At 30.5% G+C, this 18,770-nt stretch overlaps 1 protein-coding gene and 1 long non-coding RNA gene across 5 annotated transcripts in view; one reads left to right on the top strand and one right to left on the bottom strand.

The window, feature by feature from the left end:
• Positions 1 to 18,770, top strand: part of LOC126264309 (uncharacterized) — a 51,775-nt gene that overhangs the window by 8,135 nt on the left and 24,870 nt on the right. The gene's annotated exons all lie outside the window — the stretch shown is intronic.
• LOC109594850 (uncharacterized) lies at positions 1,866 to 9,550 on the bottom strand. Of its 4 annotated transcripts, XM_020010112.2 has the most exons (7): positions 9,485 to 9,550; positions 5,490 to 5,625; positions 3,163 to 3,350; positions 2,970 to 3,111; positions 2,618 to 2,917; positions 2,418 to 2,562; positions 1,866 to 2,363 (listed from the first exon to the last, which is right to left on the bottom strand). In XM_020010112.2, the coding sequence occupies exons 3-7, from the start codon at positions 3,348 to 3,350 to the stop codon at positions 1,903 to 1,905; spliced, it is 1,236 nt and encodes a 411-aa protein (XP_019865671.1). In that variant the 5' UTR covers positions 5,490 to 5,625; positions 9,485 to 9,550; the 3' UTR covers positions 1,866 to 1,902. The 4 variants fall into 4 exon arrangements, with proteins under 4 accessions (XP_019865671.1, XP_049817613.1, XP_049817611.1 ...); XM_049961656.1 differs by lacking the exons at positions 5,490 to 5,625; positions 9,485 to 9,550 and adding an exon at positions 4,957 to 4,973; XM_049961654.1 differs by lacking the exons at positions 5,490 to 5,625; positions 9,485 to 9,550 and adding an exon at positions 4,689 to 4,858.

The following is an 18,770-nucleotide window of genomic DNA, read 5'->3' on the forward strand; positions in this document are numbered from 1 at the left end:
ACTTGATCCCTCACGTTATTTGTACGGTTGATGTCTGGAGATTAGGACGGGCAAGACATAACATTGATGCTACCAATACGTTACAAATTTGGGTTTTGTCTTTGGGATCGTTTTCATGTTAAAACACATTTATTAAAGACAATTTCTTCAATATATGGAAGTAAATTGTTGTTTAATATATCCCTGTACATAAATAAGTCTAATTGAATGAAGGATTGAAGCATCCCCATAGCATAATTGTACCTCCACCATGTTTCACTGAGGGTATAGTAAACATTTTGTATAGTTTTGCTCATGTAGGAAGATTAACATAAGCAGAACTATCAGTTTTTATATATTAAATGTATACTTGTCATTAAAAACTACTCGTCCTCACTATCCTATGGCCCAGTGAACGTGACTCTAGTCAAGTCAAAATTGGACTTTACGTTTTAGTAGAAACCAGTATTTTTCTTGTAGATCTGGGGTCAAACGAACCCCCATCCACTAACCATCTTCTCACAGTCTTTGTACTAGTTTTATCAAGTACTATTTCCTTCAGGTTGATTTTAATTTCAGTTAACTATAAGATTATATTGTATTTGGCATTTGAATTATCCAATTATCGATTTTCCTTCAAGTCCTACCTCCGGCTAGTTTCTTTAAGTTTTTTTTAATATGGGATGCGATTGACTTATTTAGCATTAATGTCTTAACAAACTTTTCTTGTTTCTCTGGGCCTTGGTGAAGCTGACTTATAATTTTTCTTGCAGTGTCACTTCGACCAATGATTTTACAATTAAATAAGCAAAAGACTGCTAGTAAAGAAGCATTAGAGTGTCATGGAAGACCATAAACTAAAAAGTTGCTATAATTTTGTCCACTGAAAAATAAAAAAGTACGAAATTTTTTAAAGATTAAAATTAGATAAATAATAGGCAAGACAATAAAGAAAAAATCATTACATCTAATTTAAGTAGTACAACTTATATTTTTAATATTTTAAGTTGCTATAGTTATGGCCTCTACTGTATATAAAATTTTGCGGCATTAACAGGTGTTTGATGTGGTCTCTCTAATCATCCTGTTTAATTAAATATTTCAGATATTTTTAATTTACTTTCCACTTAAATAAACATATTTTAACAAAATATTTAAATTAACTTGAATCTCTTGGGGAATTACCTAAGTTCAATTCCAATATGGGTAGTTATGATTTTAACACATTATTAAAATTAATTCGATTTAGATAATTCGGAAAAACCGATACGTCAAATGTCACTAAAATAACAACAAAGGAAATATTCAAAGAAAAACATTAAATTATTTATTAACAATAAAATTATTCCATTCCAAATAACGTATCGTAAACATAAATTACATCATAACGTCAATTAATATCTGGTTGTCGAACTCATGACAACCAGATAAAATCATTTTGTAATATTAACAATATAAATTTTACGATTTTAATATAGTGAGTTGTTATTGTAACTTAGGTCAAGTAATAAATGGAATTCTAGAAATCTCACTTATCAGCAAGAAAAAATTAAAATAATCTTAAAATTTGTTAACTGTGTTGCATAGTAGTAACAGCTGCAGGTAAAATATTTATATTATAAATATATTATTAACAACATTAATTTATTTTTGAAGGAGTCTGATTATATGGCATTCCAATTAGTTTTAATGTTAATCATCATTTTATCCGGTCTAAACTGGATCATTTGCCAAATTTAATCATTTTCGGGGAACTGTTTTAACTTTGTATTAAAGTACGTCTATTTTTGAAGGAGCATGCGATAAGCGATAAACACAGCATGTTTACGTGATATATAATCATTTATAAACATCAGTTTTTGAAATGCAGATGATGAAAAACTAACTTAAAATATCATGCTCTTTATTTGGTTACCATTTTAACTATTGAATGAATTCGTACGTAAAATCGTTGTCATTAACAATTTTATATGAAACATCAGGTGACATAACAAGTTTATGGAAAGTGTACAACTTCTGCAAAACTGGCCTAGCCCGTTTGATTTTGGCAGTGACAGCTAGTGTATCCCAGTAGTAGCCTTGCAAATCACCTAGTACGTGGTAGTTCTTCTTTTTAATGCCAGCTCTTCTTTTCAATTCCATGTCAGCATTCATGTCTGCCAACATTTCTTCTTTAGATAGTTTAAAATTACCTTTCAAGTATGCCAAGAAGAACTTCGACTGGTATTCACCCATTGGGAAAGGGCAAACCTTATTGGGCAATCCTATAATAGCCATGGTTGGGTGATTTATGTTAATAATTTGTTTAAATAATGGCATGACCCAGCCATCATCGATTTCTATTTCACAGTTTTTGTTTAGGAAGGGAAATTCTTTGCAATATCCTATAACAATAATCCTGTTAGACATAAATTTATTAGCTTCAATTGCCCTCGTACCTGTACAAAAAATTATACTATCAACTTCTACTTCCTCACTGTTCCCAAACAACACGGACTTTTCATTAACCTGAGATATTCGCGGCTTCGCTTCCACAAGTTTGTCCAGCCCACCAAACGTCTGACCTTGGAAACTGATGTAAACCTACAAAAATAATTATCCGTTTTTTGTGCTCTAGTACTTGAGTATTAGAAAGTACCTTAGCTGCGACCTTAGATACCAATTTAGCGATATCGACTCCAGACGGACCGGCTCCAACAATAACAACTCTTTTGTTCTTGTATGGTTCGGCAGATCTGTAACTGTGGCTGTGTATGACCGTACCGGAAAATTTCTCAAGTCCCGACATCTCGGGGAGGAAAGGCTTGAAGTAATGGCCGTTGCAAATCATAACTGCATCGAATATTTCTTCCTTCGCTGCATTTTGACGCACATCTCTGTAGTCGATTCTCCATCGTTTTTCTGGTGCGACTTCAATTTCGGTGACTTGATGGTGGAGCTACAACTCATCAAGATAATTTACTGGGACTTAAAATCGTTAAGTGGGCAACCTTGATGTGTTTACCCAAACTGAAGTGTTTGGTGAAGTCTTCCAGGTATGCCAAGACTTGTTCTTGTCCAACGTATGATTGTTTTAACGTTTCCGGATAGTGGAAGTCGTCGAATTCCATCAATTCTTTTGGTATGTTAGTTCTGCAACAGGGTTATATTATAAATGTTGGATGTAGGAGTGATTGCACGCACCTCAATCCCCGATACATAGAAGAATGTACCGGCAATCCATTTTCATCCAGTCCAATCTTATCTGTGTACACCCAAGTTCCACCAATGCTTCCTGTTTGTTCGAAAACAACCACATCGTGGCCCTCTTCTAGGCAACACTTGGCGGCCGCCAAACCCGAGACGCCAGCTCCAATCACAGCGATTTTCATCTTAAAAGTAATTCAATGGTTAATTGTCTGTCTGGTAATTTTATCTTATCATTTGAAATAAAACTAGATTAGAATTATTATTTATTATCATTAAACTATATTATGTTAATTTTATGTGCTTGAAATAAAACATTTTGGTTTATACATTTAAATTATGGAGATTTTCGTATTGAATAATATTGTCGTTAACAAACATCGAGCATCTGTGAATAGTATCATTTCGAACAGTGATAGCTATTAATTAGTTACACCGTAATTAATTACCGCATTTAGGAACAATGTCCGAAGGCAGATTTAAATAAACCAACAATTAGATACGATAAAAAATGAATCCATTAAAAAAAACCGCTACCAACCTTTGAATCTTGTACGAGTATATTAGGTTTCGTTAAGATAATTTTGAGATGTTTCTCGAGTTTATAAAACGGGTCGGACTGTTCCGAACGCCCTTCACCACTTCACTTGAATATAAATTAGACAACTGCCTGTGATCTTTTAACAATGTAGTTAGTTAATTAATGGGAATGAGAAGATGTAACGAAAACTGGCGCATGATGGACATTCCATAAGTCCCTTTGCTCGTACGATGATTGATCTGAGTAGATCGTATCAGTACTGACTGATGAGCCATCAGATACTCGGAGATGCTAATCAGTACGCGGCAGTGCCCTTCCACCAACCGGGAACGTCTCGAGAAATTAGAACGAATAGTTACCGATTTACGACCTTGTTTTAATAATGGTTTTATTGAGAAAACATCAGAAATGCGTGGAAACGGTGGAAATGCGGTGTGCGAGGCACATTCAAAAGGTCAAAGGCCAATGTCGAAGAATAAAAATGGTAACGGACCGATATGTTGGAGCAATTACTTCGGATGGTGTTGCAAGAAGAATTTGCGTGATCGACAATGAAAAAAGGCCGGACAGCGCATTCTGCAGTCGGAGAGGTTTGCGGTTTACAGCGGCAGTGTAAAATTGGACAAGATTCGGAAACAATCGGAGTCGATTTAACGCGGTGTACAGTTAAAATTAAAGAAATTAACAAGAAATCGCAGTCCGGTAACGGTACACGGCGAATAAATTCGACCGGCGAACGGGCATTGTATCTGAATCGTGTAGTCGCGAATGGGAAATTAATTCAAGAAAACATCTCGGTGTGCACATTTCCGAGTACGTATTTCAAATTATCGCTAGATCTGACAAGAACAACACCTGCTCGGCGTGCGAGGTGCGATACACGGATACTCCCAATGCCCAGAACGGTTCGACATTCACACTTCCAACTTGTAAATACACATTTGCACATCCATATCGTGATATTCGTTTCGCCTGCACCTACACTGTCCTGTCCTCCTCTGGTACCACTCTTATTCTAATTTGTTTGGTGTGAGGCGAGCTCGCGGAAAAACCGCTTTAATCACGCTTTACTATGCCGAGCATGTGGAAAATAGCTTGGGAACTGGTAAAATATGCACTCATTCTGTTTTACACTCTCTACTAATTCCACTTTCAACCATTTCCATTCGGATTAATGATGTACACCACTATTTAACTAGAATTCGATTTGCGTACATGCATTTTTTTTTTTTTTGGCCAAAATATTATACCTTGAAACTACGGAGACGATAAGGAGCTATGTGTGTGATTAATGTTATGTTTACAAACTACGCTTTCGACGATAATTTAATTTAATAAACATTACTGCACCAAGATAAATAAAATAAAAATATTAAAAAACAAAAATTGGCCAATAAGTTTGAATTTAAAAATATTTTTATATCCACGCCAAAAAATAAATATTGTGCATATAAAAAAGTTGCAAAAGCATTATCAAAATTATAAACTTACATTCTCAGTGTAGGCTTGTGCAATAAACTACAGTGCAGCAGTTATTGTTTTTATACTTTTAAATAATCTTGTATCTTTGTTAGGTTTCCGTTTTACCGACAAAATAATGTAATCTTTAACAATATCGTGAAAAATATAAATATTAAACACATAAAAAAATCTAAATATTTTCTATTTCCATCTTACAGTTAAAATAATATAATAAAGTATTTTTGTAATATATACAATAATAATATCGTAAAGAAAAATAAATATTAAACTGAAATATTAAACAATTATAGATTAAACTTACATTCTCGGTGTAGACCTCTGTAATAAGCCAAGATGCAGCAGATATTGTTTTTATACGTTTGGACAATCTTGTATCTCTGTTAGGTTTCCGTTTTACAGCCAAAATAATATAAGGAAGTATTTTTGTAATCCATTATCTGTAATAAGGTCGTATTTATAAATATTTTCAAACACACGTGTGTTCACAGAGTCCCTTATTTTTGTTATTTATAAATAGTTTACAAATATTCCAATATATGATATTCATATTTGCTTGCTATTAAAAAAATCCTATTCTATTAATTATTATGTTATTAAACACAGTACCGAGCAAAATTTAGGAAACAAATTTATTTTATAATTTTTTGTTAATGATAATAAATTCTTTTATATAAACAATAAAACACACATTTGTCATTAAATATAAATTTTAGAAAATACATATAAAAGGGACAGACAAAATTGAAGTAATAAATTTTTCATATATTTTATTGTTATTATTATTAATATTATATTATTAATAGTGATTTATTAAATTTATTTCATATATTATTATGTTAATTGTTTTTTATAATTTCTAAGCATCATAGAATTTAATCCGATGCTGTAACAATTGCACCATAAATTGTTCAGAATTTTGTAATTTTTTGGTTGATCAAATGTCCTTATCCACCTTCTCCCAAGAGGTTTAATGGGTTCAAGTTCTGGACTCTACGTTTAGGATCACTATTACTGACATCTATTCATTAATCAATTAATTTTTCTTAAAAAAACCTCTTCAATACTAGAAAGGCGTCTCCAAACCATTACATTTCCAGTACCATCCTTAATTGCAACCACTGCGTACCTTGGATATGTTCTCTAGACTTCTCTTCCAATGAATACCATCTGTATTCCACTTGGTAATGATCCAGTTCAAGGCAGGCCAGTCTATTTTCAGTTAAATGAATGTTTCTTCGGAAGTTTTCGGCCAAGGCAATTGTCCTAGTATCTACCTCCTTAATTTTAAGTGCTTTTCTAAAAAGAGTGCAGGAGGGTTGTTGATATTATAGATCTACGACACCAAGTGACATTAACTATGTTTTCTGTAGGAAAAGTATAGTGATTTTGGAAATAATTCCAAAATTCCTATTGCCTAGAAATGTCAGCTTGCTTAACTCCAGCTTTACACTTCAATATTATAAACTACTTTAGCTGTAGACTTAAATGAAAAATGAACATAAACATTTTAGTGCTGCTTCATTTTTGCACTTTGAATTACAAGAAAAAATTAGTATAAAGTGTGTGTAAAAGTAATAAAATTACTAAACAATAAAAAATTGTAAAGGTGATAATATTTTAAACATTTTTAATTATTTTATACATTATATAATATTTCTTTTTATTAATTTTAATTAATATTTCTATTATAGGTGAATTATTTGTAAAGAAAAAAATTCAATTATTTAGTCAGTTGGTGGTACGTTGTAACCTGACAGGATTTCTATAATGTGAACATATTTTTTAATGTCAGGACATTTTAAGGTAATGTATTAATTTATTAATAATTGCCATGTGAAACATACAATATGCACAATTAATTAATTATATATATATGAATTTATATATGTGAATTTTTGAACTTAAATAGTAGTCATTAAAATATTAATAGAATGTGGGTTTTTTCTATAATATAATCCCATTTTTATCTTAGAGAATCTTAGTTATTTAAATATTAATTGCATAATATGGTAATCTTCTTAACGTCGTGGATACAATAAATTCAAAATCATTTACATAGATGACAAATAATTTTAAATAACTGTTTGGGTGGGTTCCCTACCTACCACGAATTTAATTTTAATAAAGACATTTAAGAAATAATCGATGAATTAACTCAAACAGAAATATTTAATTAACATAGTCGAATAAAGTACCAGTCTAATAGTCTGCATCTTGATTGTATCAAATATTACTAGAAAGTGGCATCCTTAATTAAACAATCAAACAGTTCCACTTAATTGCTTAATTAAGAAAATCTTTAGGTCCGAACATCACCGCACCGACAGCCAAAATTAAGATACTATCAATTAACTACTAGTATTGTATAGAGTACAGTTCAGTGCTTATCAAAATTGTAAATCAATTAAATTATTTATTAATTAAATAATTTGCATGTAAATTTTGTTAATGGATACAATAAATTCCTGAGTTTAAAAAAAAATTATGAATCGAACCTGAGATATACAATGATAGCCAGAGAAATAGGATTTAATTCAAATTTTATCCAGTCACTAAAAAAAATTTAATATTCAAATTTATTTTTTTTGCCTTGTTACACATTTTATAAACATCGAAGATATTACTTTAAACGCATATATTAGTCTGATTTGGTTGGCCACAGAAGTAGCACAGTATTAAAAAAATTCTTTACAGAAATTATATTTATTGAAAACATAAATAAAAGTACAAAATAAGTGTATTGAATTTACATATTAAAAATTAAAAAAAATTATTTTACTTCTCTTCATAATTCTGGAATTCTTCAAAGAGTCGCATGTGGCCCAACCCTGGTATATAACAATGCACTTAATAGTTAGAATTTATTCTTAGTAGGATTTATATTATTTTATTAAATAAATTCTCCAGAGAAGAGGAAAATAATAATTAACTTGAAACATCAATGTCTAAATATTGCTGATATCGTTAAAAACTTATGATGCTTCTGAAAAATGATTTACAATGCTTTTTAATAAATATGAAATAACACACTCAATTGAAAATACAATAAAAAATGTTTTAACGAAAAAAAAAAAACCAACTCATTTTATTGACAGACAACTTGGAAAAATCTGGAAACGACATGCTTTCCTCTAGGTAATTAAAAAATGAATTAATTGGATCATACAACACCAGTGTGCCTAGTAGAATAATTAGATGTCGACTGAATGAACAATACTTGTAAGCATATATTTCCGTACATAAACAGTTGGTATCAAAAAAGTATATCGCACAAGATTTAAAATTTGTACAAAAATGAATTAATTATTCTCCAGAATTTTGAAGAATGGTACTTTGAAGTGATGAATCCATGTTCAATAGAACAAGATCAGATGATTAAAAATACATCATCATCAACATCGTCTTCCTAATAAAAGTTTGGATCCCAGATGTACTACAAAAACTTTCCTTTTCGTAAATAGAGCCATCATGAGACACGTAATGGAACTATTCGATTATGTACCAATTACACGGATTTTTATCCACGATAATGATACGCATTCATCTAACATTGTTAAATGTTGGGTAAAAGATAAAAATGTTGTAATTCTCGATTGGCCAGCGTACAGTCCAGACCTAAATACAATTGAAAACTTGTAGAATGACATGTTACCTCAATTAAAACACCAAAAAACATCAAATTTAGTTGTTATTAATTGACGAGCCTCGAAATTTAATTTGAAACGACCAAAGCCGAAATTTCATTGATCCTTTACCTCACCGTTTATAGGTGGTTATAACGAACAAAGGATGCCTAACAAAATATTAACAATTTTGTTTCAATTTATGTATAAATTATTTAACAAATATGTATTTTTCAAAAGTGTGCCTTTAAATTTAATTTAAATAGAAATTAGTTTGATATAGGTACAAAATGAATAATGGGAGAATATATAGAGTAATTATTTTAAGTAAAATATAAAATATTTTAATTTCATTTAATTAATGGTATGTGTTTGCTAATTAAAGTTAGGATAATGATGTGTGCTGTTTCTGTGGCCACCACTGTGAATACAAATAAAAAATAAATTTCGACACAGAGTATTTAAAAATATTTTGCCTAGTCACGGACAGAGACCTGTCTCTTGCCAAGCTTAGTTTATACTTACACTCAAAGATGACACTTGTTAATCATGCTTAGAATATTATAGATTTATATTTTGTTATAAATGTTTTTTATATATAGGTATACATAAAAACGTCTTGTCTAGCTATGTCTAAATACCACGATATTACTTAATAATGATTAGAATTTACCTTAAATTTAATTATTTTGTATAGAAGTGAGTATCACTATTTTTCAGAAAACGAGTAACATAACCTTGTTGTATAATGGTAATTCACTGACTGCTGTTATTATCAAGCTTACCGCATCTATAAAACATGTTTTATTTTGTTTAAATAACCTGAACAATATTTTTAATAATGAATTTTATTAATATTAGTGTTGTTTTTAAATAATTCATTTATTCTATCTAAACATGAGAAAACTTACTCTTATTTAACGATTTTTGGGGCATGATAACAAAAATATATATTCAAAATGTATTTTCTTGATATAAAATTAAATAATTAACAAAATATTAATGCGGTAAATTAAACTAACGACTGGAATGAAATCCACGGGCAACAGTTGAGTAAACGGTGTAGAAACTGGAACATTTCCCAATTTCCAAGCGACATTGCATCAAGCTGAAATTTTCGGACAGATCTGCACCTAGTAATTATATGCAATAATTGTCGGGATCACGTAGTTCACAATGGCTGGGCCGAAGCACGACAATCGTGAGTGGCCGCCAATAATTAAAACAAATGCAATTACTCGTACAATTTCACGCTGGTTCCAGTACCGCAATTGCGGTATAATAATGACTGCTTTTCAGTAAATTTATATTCTATGCTCGTAAATTGTCAAATGTTTCCATTATGCCGCGATGCATAATTGATTGTAAATCAATGGCCGGAGATCGATGGCGAAATGCCGGAGATCGGGACCGCCAAACAATTCCTGAATCGTCGAGTTCAAGAATCAGGAAGTGAGAATAACTGCTGCAAAGTTGACGGTCTTAAATCAAATCGTAAAATTTCTGTCGCAACAGAAGAAACACGCAAGATCTGTCTTTAAGGAAATCATTTTCATGCATTCTGGCCAGATGGTCTGAGAAATATTGAAGGAATGCACAGGATTTTTATGGAAATTATGTTATAATTACTTAATTATGGTGGCAAAATTTATTGTTGATATGTATTTTATCTTACCAAACATTCTCTACATGATTTCGATTACCACCAGATGCGTGGTTCATAAAATATTTGATAATATGATTTTATTTAAAGAATGTACTTCTATTATCATTAATTTTTTATAATGTCACCGTTTTGATAAACTTGTAGAACTATATACAGTAGTAGCATAATTATAGCAACTTATTAAATATATATGAAATGTACTACTTGAATTGGACATCCGTATCTATAATATTTATTGTTTTTTTCTGTTATTATTGTATTTACTATGTTCAATGTAATTTTATTAGATATAAATTGGGTACTTTTTAATTTTTAAATGGACATCTTTTTTTTATGGTCATTGCATTTCATTGCTCTTTGTGAATTTAATAACTAGTGGTCCTTTGCTTCTTATAATTATTTAATCATTAGTTAAAATGGAACTGGAAGAAGCAAGAAGAGATGGCTTTAAGTTTACGGTTTCGGTAGTAGCTACGAAAACAATTGTCTAAGATCTGTTGTTGCTGAAATTAGTTGAAGAACTGTGAAAAGATTGTTAGTGGAGTTCGTTTGATCCCAGACTTATAAGAAAAATCTTGTTTTTTACTAAAAATGTGAAAGTCCAATTTTGACTTGTTCAGGATACTTTTGATTGAACAAGGCCTTACATCAACAGGGTAGGTTAAATCATCGGATCTCAAAGACACATGCCATACCTCATCTGTGATCAGAATAGTGCGATTATTCCAAGAGAGTGCAAATGTATATAGAAGATCAGGTGATGGACGTGCAGGGGTAACAAATGAAAAAGAGTATTGTTATATAGCCAATTTTGTACGACTCAATCGTAATGTTACTGTCCCAGCTGCAAGAACACACTTTAGAAAAACCTGCGATAGATTGATTTCTGCACCTACAATCTGGCGTCCACTTGCTGATACTACTTTAAGATCCAGATGAATATTAAAAATGCCTAGGCTTACTAGGCAACACATAGCTGAAGAGCACATAAATTGGCTTTTACCGCAGTGGAGAAAGGTTTGGTTTGACGAGTGACAGCTGGCGTCTAAGGGTATTGAGGGAACCGAGGATGTACTGCACGATTGCCTTTTCCCAGAGGAGTAGTCCCATTTCAGGGAAGAACTGAATGTTTTGGGTCGGTATTATGCATGGTCGATGGACATATATCACATACATTAACAGGGATTATCTACTTTCAAAATGTTATCTGACCAATTATCCAACCCATGAGACAAGAAGTGGGAGAAAATTTCACCGACAACACCCCAAAAGAAATGTACAAATGCGTTAGAGTGGCCAGCGAACTCGCCAGAGATGAATCCGATCGAACACGTGTGGGATATGTCAGGTTAATCAATTTTAAGGAGACTAAATCCACCCACAACTCCTTAGGAGCTAATTGTAATAAAAAAGATCAATAATTTAATTCTTTCAATGCCACGGCGGATTAATTAATTACTTCAGAACAGAGTATTAGAGTATATATGCATTTATTTAATGTACATTATTTTACAAAATGACAATTTTCAATAAACTACTTTTTTTGTTCTAGTTTCTTTTTATTTTTCGTTCTACCAGTGTTACACCAAACCAAACAAACAAATATGTTAAAAACCTTTGTAATAAAGTAACAAATTATGTACAATTAATTAAAACATGTTATTCTTTTTTATTGCCAAACATATTAGAGGGTCTAAGAGTTTTGACGGTGTATGTAATGTTATATAAAGCAATAATAGTAAATTAATATTATTGTAACAGTTCAAATTAAATAAAAAAGTTATGGCTAAAATATTTAACATTTTACAAAGTTGCTATAATAATGACCACTACTGTAGATTTCTATATGTTCAAATTAAAAACGAGACAATTTATAAGTTTGTTCAAAAATTTTATCTATTTAAAGTCAAGCTCAATTCAGAAAAATATTATTATAGAATAGGAAATAATGTTATTGGTAAAATAAAACATTGAAAATATTTTTTAACCACTTCAAAAGAGTGTAGTTACAACATTAGCATAATTTTCAATAACTACAGGCACAGAATATTTTGGTGGTAATTATAATTTTAAAATGTTCCAATTATTATTTTATTATATAAAATCATTTCAATGTTTTAATGTAAAAATAATTAATATCTTGATTATTTATTATACATGCGGAGGGAAATTGAAATACCGTTATGTACTTAATTTTTGAGACATTTTTTTTTTAAACAAGTAATCCCAGCGTGTGCTGCAGCGCTCACAAATTGATTTATACATGAAAAGTGCTAGAAACCACTTAATCTTATAATTACTTTTTGTCTTTAATTATTTAACACTGGTATTTCGTCAGTTGAAAAGATTGAACGAGGAATCCACCAGATAGATGCCCATAATCCATAACATGTAGTAATTAACCGTAAGGTTTTTTTTCCAACCTCGTATGTAACCCGTCCAGTACGAACGTGATATCTATTAATCTCCGCGCTAAGAGAGTTCATACGACCACATGACCCAAACCGAATCGTGATTTCCGAAAAATTTTACTCCACATTGTGAAGGTCAAATATCAGGACGGAGCTTTTAAACTAACAGTATTTGGTTGCGTTCGGTCAGACGAATTAAGTGGATCCGAATGCGGGTTCGATACGCCGGATAGCAATGAAAATTACTACTTTTACGCTGCTCACCGATGAAAACCAGAAATGGCAGTCACAACGATTTTCGTTATCGTCGGTTCATATCGTTTTGGCAGATACAATTCAACGTGAACATGTCCGACAAAAAAAAAAAAAAACGAATGGTAAAAATTCTAAGATTGCATCGAAACGAACCACAAGGTGTTGCAAAAAGGGTGAATGCGCATGATCTTGATGTATCCACTGTTAATGACAGTGAATTTATTTTACACACACACAACTTTTTGTGCAGTCTAAAAACGACCGATCTAATTGATTTTGACTGACAATTTAATCGCTGCGCAACAACTATTCCAAAACACGATCTAATTATTTAACCGGTCAAATGATTACCACATAATTGTACGGTACAGTCTATAATCACGGTTTAAGATCTCGATAAATTCACAACAATAAAATGTTTCATAATTGAGAATGTCATAAATAAACACAATTTGCTAATAGTAGAATAGAGCAATAACAACAACTATTAATCTTTAATAATTCGTCGTGTCCCTCCTCGACTATTTGAAACGCCGGTACGCTTCTTTCGCCCGTAAACCATTAAATCATTGGTAAATCCTTGAATTCGACTACTAAAAACGATGGTCTGGTGAAAAAATCGTTCGTTTTGTTATTCTCACAGTATTAGAGCAACAACATCGACACGCCTAGACACGATTTTCACGTGAAAGGATTGGAACTTCTTTACGGGAGCATTTAACATGATCTCGCGGAACAATGGGTGGTGCTTAACAGGGCCACGTTGTACACTTTATCTATGGCTTTCACTCCCCCTTTTCGCCTCGGGAAAATGCAAATCAAAATGGTATCTGGGATTTGCGATTGAAATGGCAACATAACTGTATGGGGAATTAAGATGGGTTAATTAATTAGTCCTTGGTTAAAATCAAGCATTATACCTATATTTAATAAATTACTTTTATTTATTGCACATATTTGTTTTTATTAGGTTTTTACACATTTAAATTGACTTGTAATTTATTATGTATATTAAATTCTAAATTAGCTTAATTATAAATAAATATAAATAAATTATACAGAATTAATTAATTGTTGTTGTGTATAATAACAGGTAATACTACACTGTTTTAGAAAACATAAAAAACTGTAATTAGAAGCTATGTCAATTTGATGTGGAAATTTTAACTGATAAATTATTTATGAAAAACAGGCTTAAAGATATATAATAACATTTTACAATGTTCACTTGTACTTGTTAACTTAAATTTTGCGGGGAGTCTTCCATGAATTAAGGTTATTTTTAATTATTTGTCATCATGTTCTAATAAATTAATATTTTACAAGATAAAACAGACTACAATTACGTTTTTTCTTCTATATAATTTTGTACAATTAAATAAATTACAGAATGCAGTGAAGCAAAATTTTTAACCAAAGAATCATACAAAAAAGCTGGAGTAGTAATAAGGTTAAGAAGTTCCTTTATATAACAATATTCTACTGACATTATATTTAAAAACAATTTTTTTATATTCTTTATTAACTGCAGTAAAATGATGTTCATTTTTTATACACCCTGTATTTCCCACAGTTAACATAATTGTGATATTATTTTATGGTCAATATTCCACAGTAACGATGTATCATTATATTTTTACAAATTAGTGGTCTACAACCGAGTGTAAATTCTAAAAATTGATAGAAAGCAAAATAAAATGTAAAAACTGCACTCGTGATGTTGAAACTATCAATAAAGTAGAAAATATTTAATGTACAAACAGGAAATTCACGATTGATAGTTCGTCTGCAAATTTACCAATTTACAAAATTACAAAGATAAACAATAAAAGTCTGAACTGTGAACTTGTGAACTGTTTGTTAAATACTGGATGTTCTGCTGAATGATCTTTTTCAATTTCTGACAATCTATTTTATGGTTTATTAATAAAACAGCTAAAATTTACTAAAATCAAATAATTAATAAAAAAATTTCAGAGACGTTTCTATCTTAAATAAGTTATTTCTTTTTTATTTTATATGATAAGTAATAATTTTTTGTGGCACAACCTTTGTCAATTCCTGATGGTACAGTTTATTTTACAATAAGGTTTATTATGGAGACATTAATAAAAAATATATACAATATAAGAAAAAAATTAAGCTTCCAAAAATACATTCGTTATATATTGAATTATCTTTAACTAAGATACAATGATATTTTAGATAAATTTTGAGATATCGTCTATAGACCAAAGATGACGTAACTGATAATTTATTTTACTTATGATTTAAAAGACTTATATGCAAGTATGCAAATTCTCTAATAAAATATTATTTTGAAACCTTTTCAAATCCTGGAGGTACCTGGTAGCTTATTATGAAAATATTTATAAAAAATCTATACGTCGGGAAAAAACAAGGTTTCGAAAAATACATTTGTTACATACTGAACCTCCAGCTAAGATACAATTTCGAGAGGAGATAACGTAAGTGACAATTTATTTAATTGATTATTGATTAGGATATGTTAATAAATATTTCCTTGAATATTATATTTGGTAGATTTAACAGACTTCTAAGAAAACTACTATTTTCTACATCTTTTATTGATATCAATATTAAATATCTCGAAATTTACCGATATATCTTAATTAAAAATAATTTAATGTATCACTAATTATATATTTTAGTACAGCTTCATTTTTTCGACAATTTAAAAGCAAATGAGATAGATATATTTGAAACAAAATGTTGCAATGTAATCTCGAAATTTTAAGAATATCCCAGGATATAACAAGAGAAATAGGCATTCTGGAACAATTTTCGGGAGATGACTCTTGCTTAATGGAAACTAGCGTATATCAAAAATTAATTGATTTAGTTGAACGGTTTTATAAGAAAATAGCAATAATAAAATCCATTTATTGACTAAGATGAAACAATAGATTAATAATAAAATTACTGAAATAAACATTATATTTCTGAAATTTAGTAAAATTCTATCAAAAGCAAGTAAGAAATGAACAAATAAAAAAGAAAATATATTTTCATATCTTAGTCAATAAATTAGTTTTATTAGTGGTAATTTTCATGTTTTGCTTATAAAACAGCCTTAATTATACATATACATTAGTTTTTCATTAGGCAAGGTTCATTCCGTGAGAAACATTTCAAAATTAGAAAAACATTTATAAATTGGGAAGGTTAAAACCCATTTCACCTTTTCTCACATCTATCTTGGGCCACACTGTACATTTTTTAAGCTAAATAAATAAACAAGTTATTATACTTTTTTGAAATCTACGAAATATCATTCCAAAATTGGAAAATATTATGTTTTTGAAAATTTGGTACCAACATTCCATTAAAAACAAATAAAAAATTTTTCGTACCACTTTTTACAAATAGATTGCTTACGGCTTTAATTTTAGATATATATTAGTTTCCCATTAGACATAAAAATCGTTAGAAAATTAGAAATATTAATCGTTATGTTCTCCTAAAACACACTGTATATTTTTTCATTTGTCAAAAAAACAAAGTAATTACACTTTACAGTTTTTTTATTTAGACTGGAAATACTTGTAACAGTTAAAATTAAACAATTTGTGAACACCTGCACATATTTTATAATTAATAATAATAATTAGTTGATTAATGTCATGAAGATTATTAAAATATAAATCAGTTTTGATAATTTATTTGTAGAAATTTTGAACAGTACATTATACCAGTTATTTTTATTCAGATAAATATTTTTGTTAGCTTATCATAAGGCGCCGTTTCGAAACGTATCAGCAACTAAATAAGATGCAGAATGTTAAATAGCGGTACACACGTGGGGCAAATTTAATCGCGTCGCAAAATCAATCGGAAACACTACGGCCGGGAAATGCAGTCGAGTAGCTGGACACGACGTCTCACCGATAACTTAGTGCAGTTCCAGCTCTCATCATTTTTCACATTCCCAATCATAGGAGGCTGCCATGCACGTGTTCCTGCGAGCTCAGATCTAGGCAGCGTGAGAACCGACCGGCGCGATCTCCTTCGCAAAAATACCGTATTAAGACGTGAGCGGTTTCCTCAATACCGTGCAAAATCCCGATGCTAAACAGCTAACGTATAACTTCCATAATACAATTAATAATAATTAGTTATGTGTGCAATAATGCGTTAACATTAAAATGCCAACAAACAAGATGCACGGGTTTTTCTGGGTGAACTAAAGGCCTTAACCACTCGACCGTACCATGCATAATTGGTTGTCCTTTTAATTACGATTTACAAATTCAAATTAATGTCCACTTCTTTTTCAACTTTTTTTTCCCGTTTCACTTGACGTTACAACGTAATAGTCACCACCAGTCTTTCTTGCAGGAAGATTCTGAACACCTTTAACAAAGGCTTTAATTGCAATATGAAAAATATGCCTAAAATAAATCAATTTCTGCACAACAATTACAACATTTAATAGTTGTATACATTAAAGAAATAAATGATGTCGTACGTCCCATGGTCGTTATCAGGAGGTGTTCATCATGAGAACGTTTCACAATAAAATTCACTCCACAATCGCTGTACGGTTTCGTAATTTTTTATTAATTATTCCGACATTAAAATAAGATCGCGCCGCGGCCCGTAAAACGGGTGGGGAAGAGAGGCGAGTTCAAGAGGTCTAGTACCGATCTCTTCTTGTCAAGTAGCGAAAAGTTCGCGCCGAAGGGGGTCCGTTCGAAAATAAAAGGCTGCCGTTAAGGATACCGGGACCCCGTCTTCTTCTATTACTCTCATCTCAACATAAATCATAAAATACCATGGTCATTGATGTGTATCAGAAAAGAAAAATGAACGTAATAAACAAAGAGTCGGAACTTCATTATCATTTGCTTCACATCACCTTACATTACATATCGATGCAAGAAACGAATATCTATTTTACATAATTATTTGTCAAAATGTATAATTGAACTATCTATCAATCGGTGCCGAGTTTTTTGGGTTGTTACGTAATTACCAAATTGCTAATAGATAGATTGATGTTACCAAATTACCAAACTAATCAACAGTTGGTGTATCTTTGATAAACAGTTTATATCTGTAGATGAATTTATTTACAGAATTGTTTCCAACTTAAATTGACAATTCTAATAATATATATATTTATATTTTGTTATAAGCTATAAGTTTTATAGCTAGAATTATTTGAAGACATTTAGAAAAAATGTACAGGATGTCCCATGTTAATTCATTTTGTTGTTATGAGTTCTAGGCCAGATATTTAATATTGTCATCTATCGTCAAAAAAGAAAATGAATTTAATAAACATTTGCGTCATATTATTTTACATTACATATCGATGCAATATTTTGCGCAATTATGTAATACAACTTATTTATCAATTAGTTTTTTAAGTGTTGTTTCGTAATTATAAAATTGCTAATAAGAGATGGTTAGTTATTAAAGTGCTGGAATAATAATAACAGTTGATGCAGTTGAAGTGTCATCCGATAAATATTTTATGACTGAACCATTAACGTCCATCAAAGTTACATGAGTGCTTCTTAAATATACCATATTAAACTTCTTATTATATTCTATATTCAATGTAATATTTTTTTTTGTTGTATGACAAATTTCTGAGTATA

Source organism: Aethina tumida, chromosome 1 (genome assembly GCF_024364675.1).
Source record: "Aethina tumida isolate Nest 87 chromosome 1, icAetTumi1.1, whole genome shotgun sequence".
Lineage (NCBI taxonomy): Eukaryota > Metazoa > Arthropoda > Insecta > Coleoptera > Nitidulidae > Aethina > Aethina tumida.

Bases quoted from the DNA above. Each gene is read 5' to 3' on its own strand.
- LOC109594850 (XM_020010112.2), bottom strand. From the start codon at position 3,350: ATGAAAATCGCTGTGATTGGAGCTGGCGTCTCGGGTTTGGCGGCCGCC. The intron at 2,918-2,969 runs GTTGCCCACTTA...GATGAGTTGTAG, and splicing joins GTTTGGGTAAACACATCAAG to CTCCACCATCAAGTCACCGA. The intron at 2,364-2,417 runs GTACGAGGGCAA...TTATTGTTATAG, and splicing joins TAGTATAATTTTTTGTACAG to GATATTGCAAAGAATTTCCC.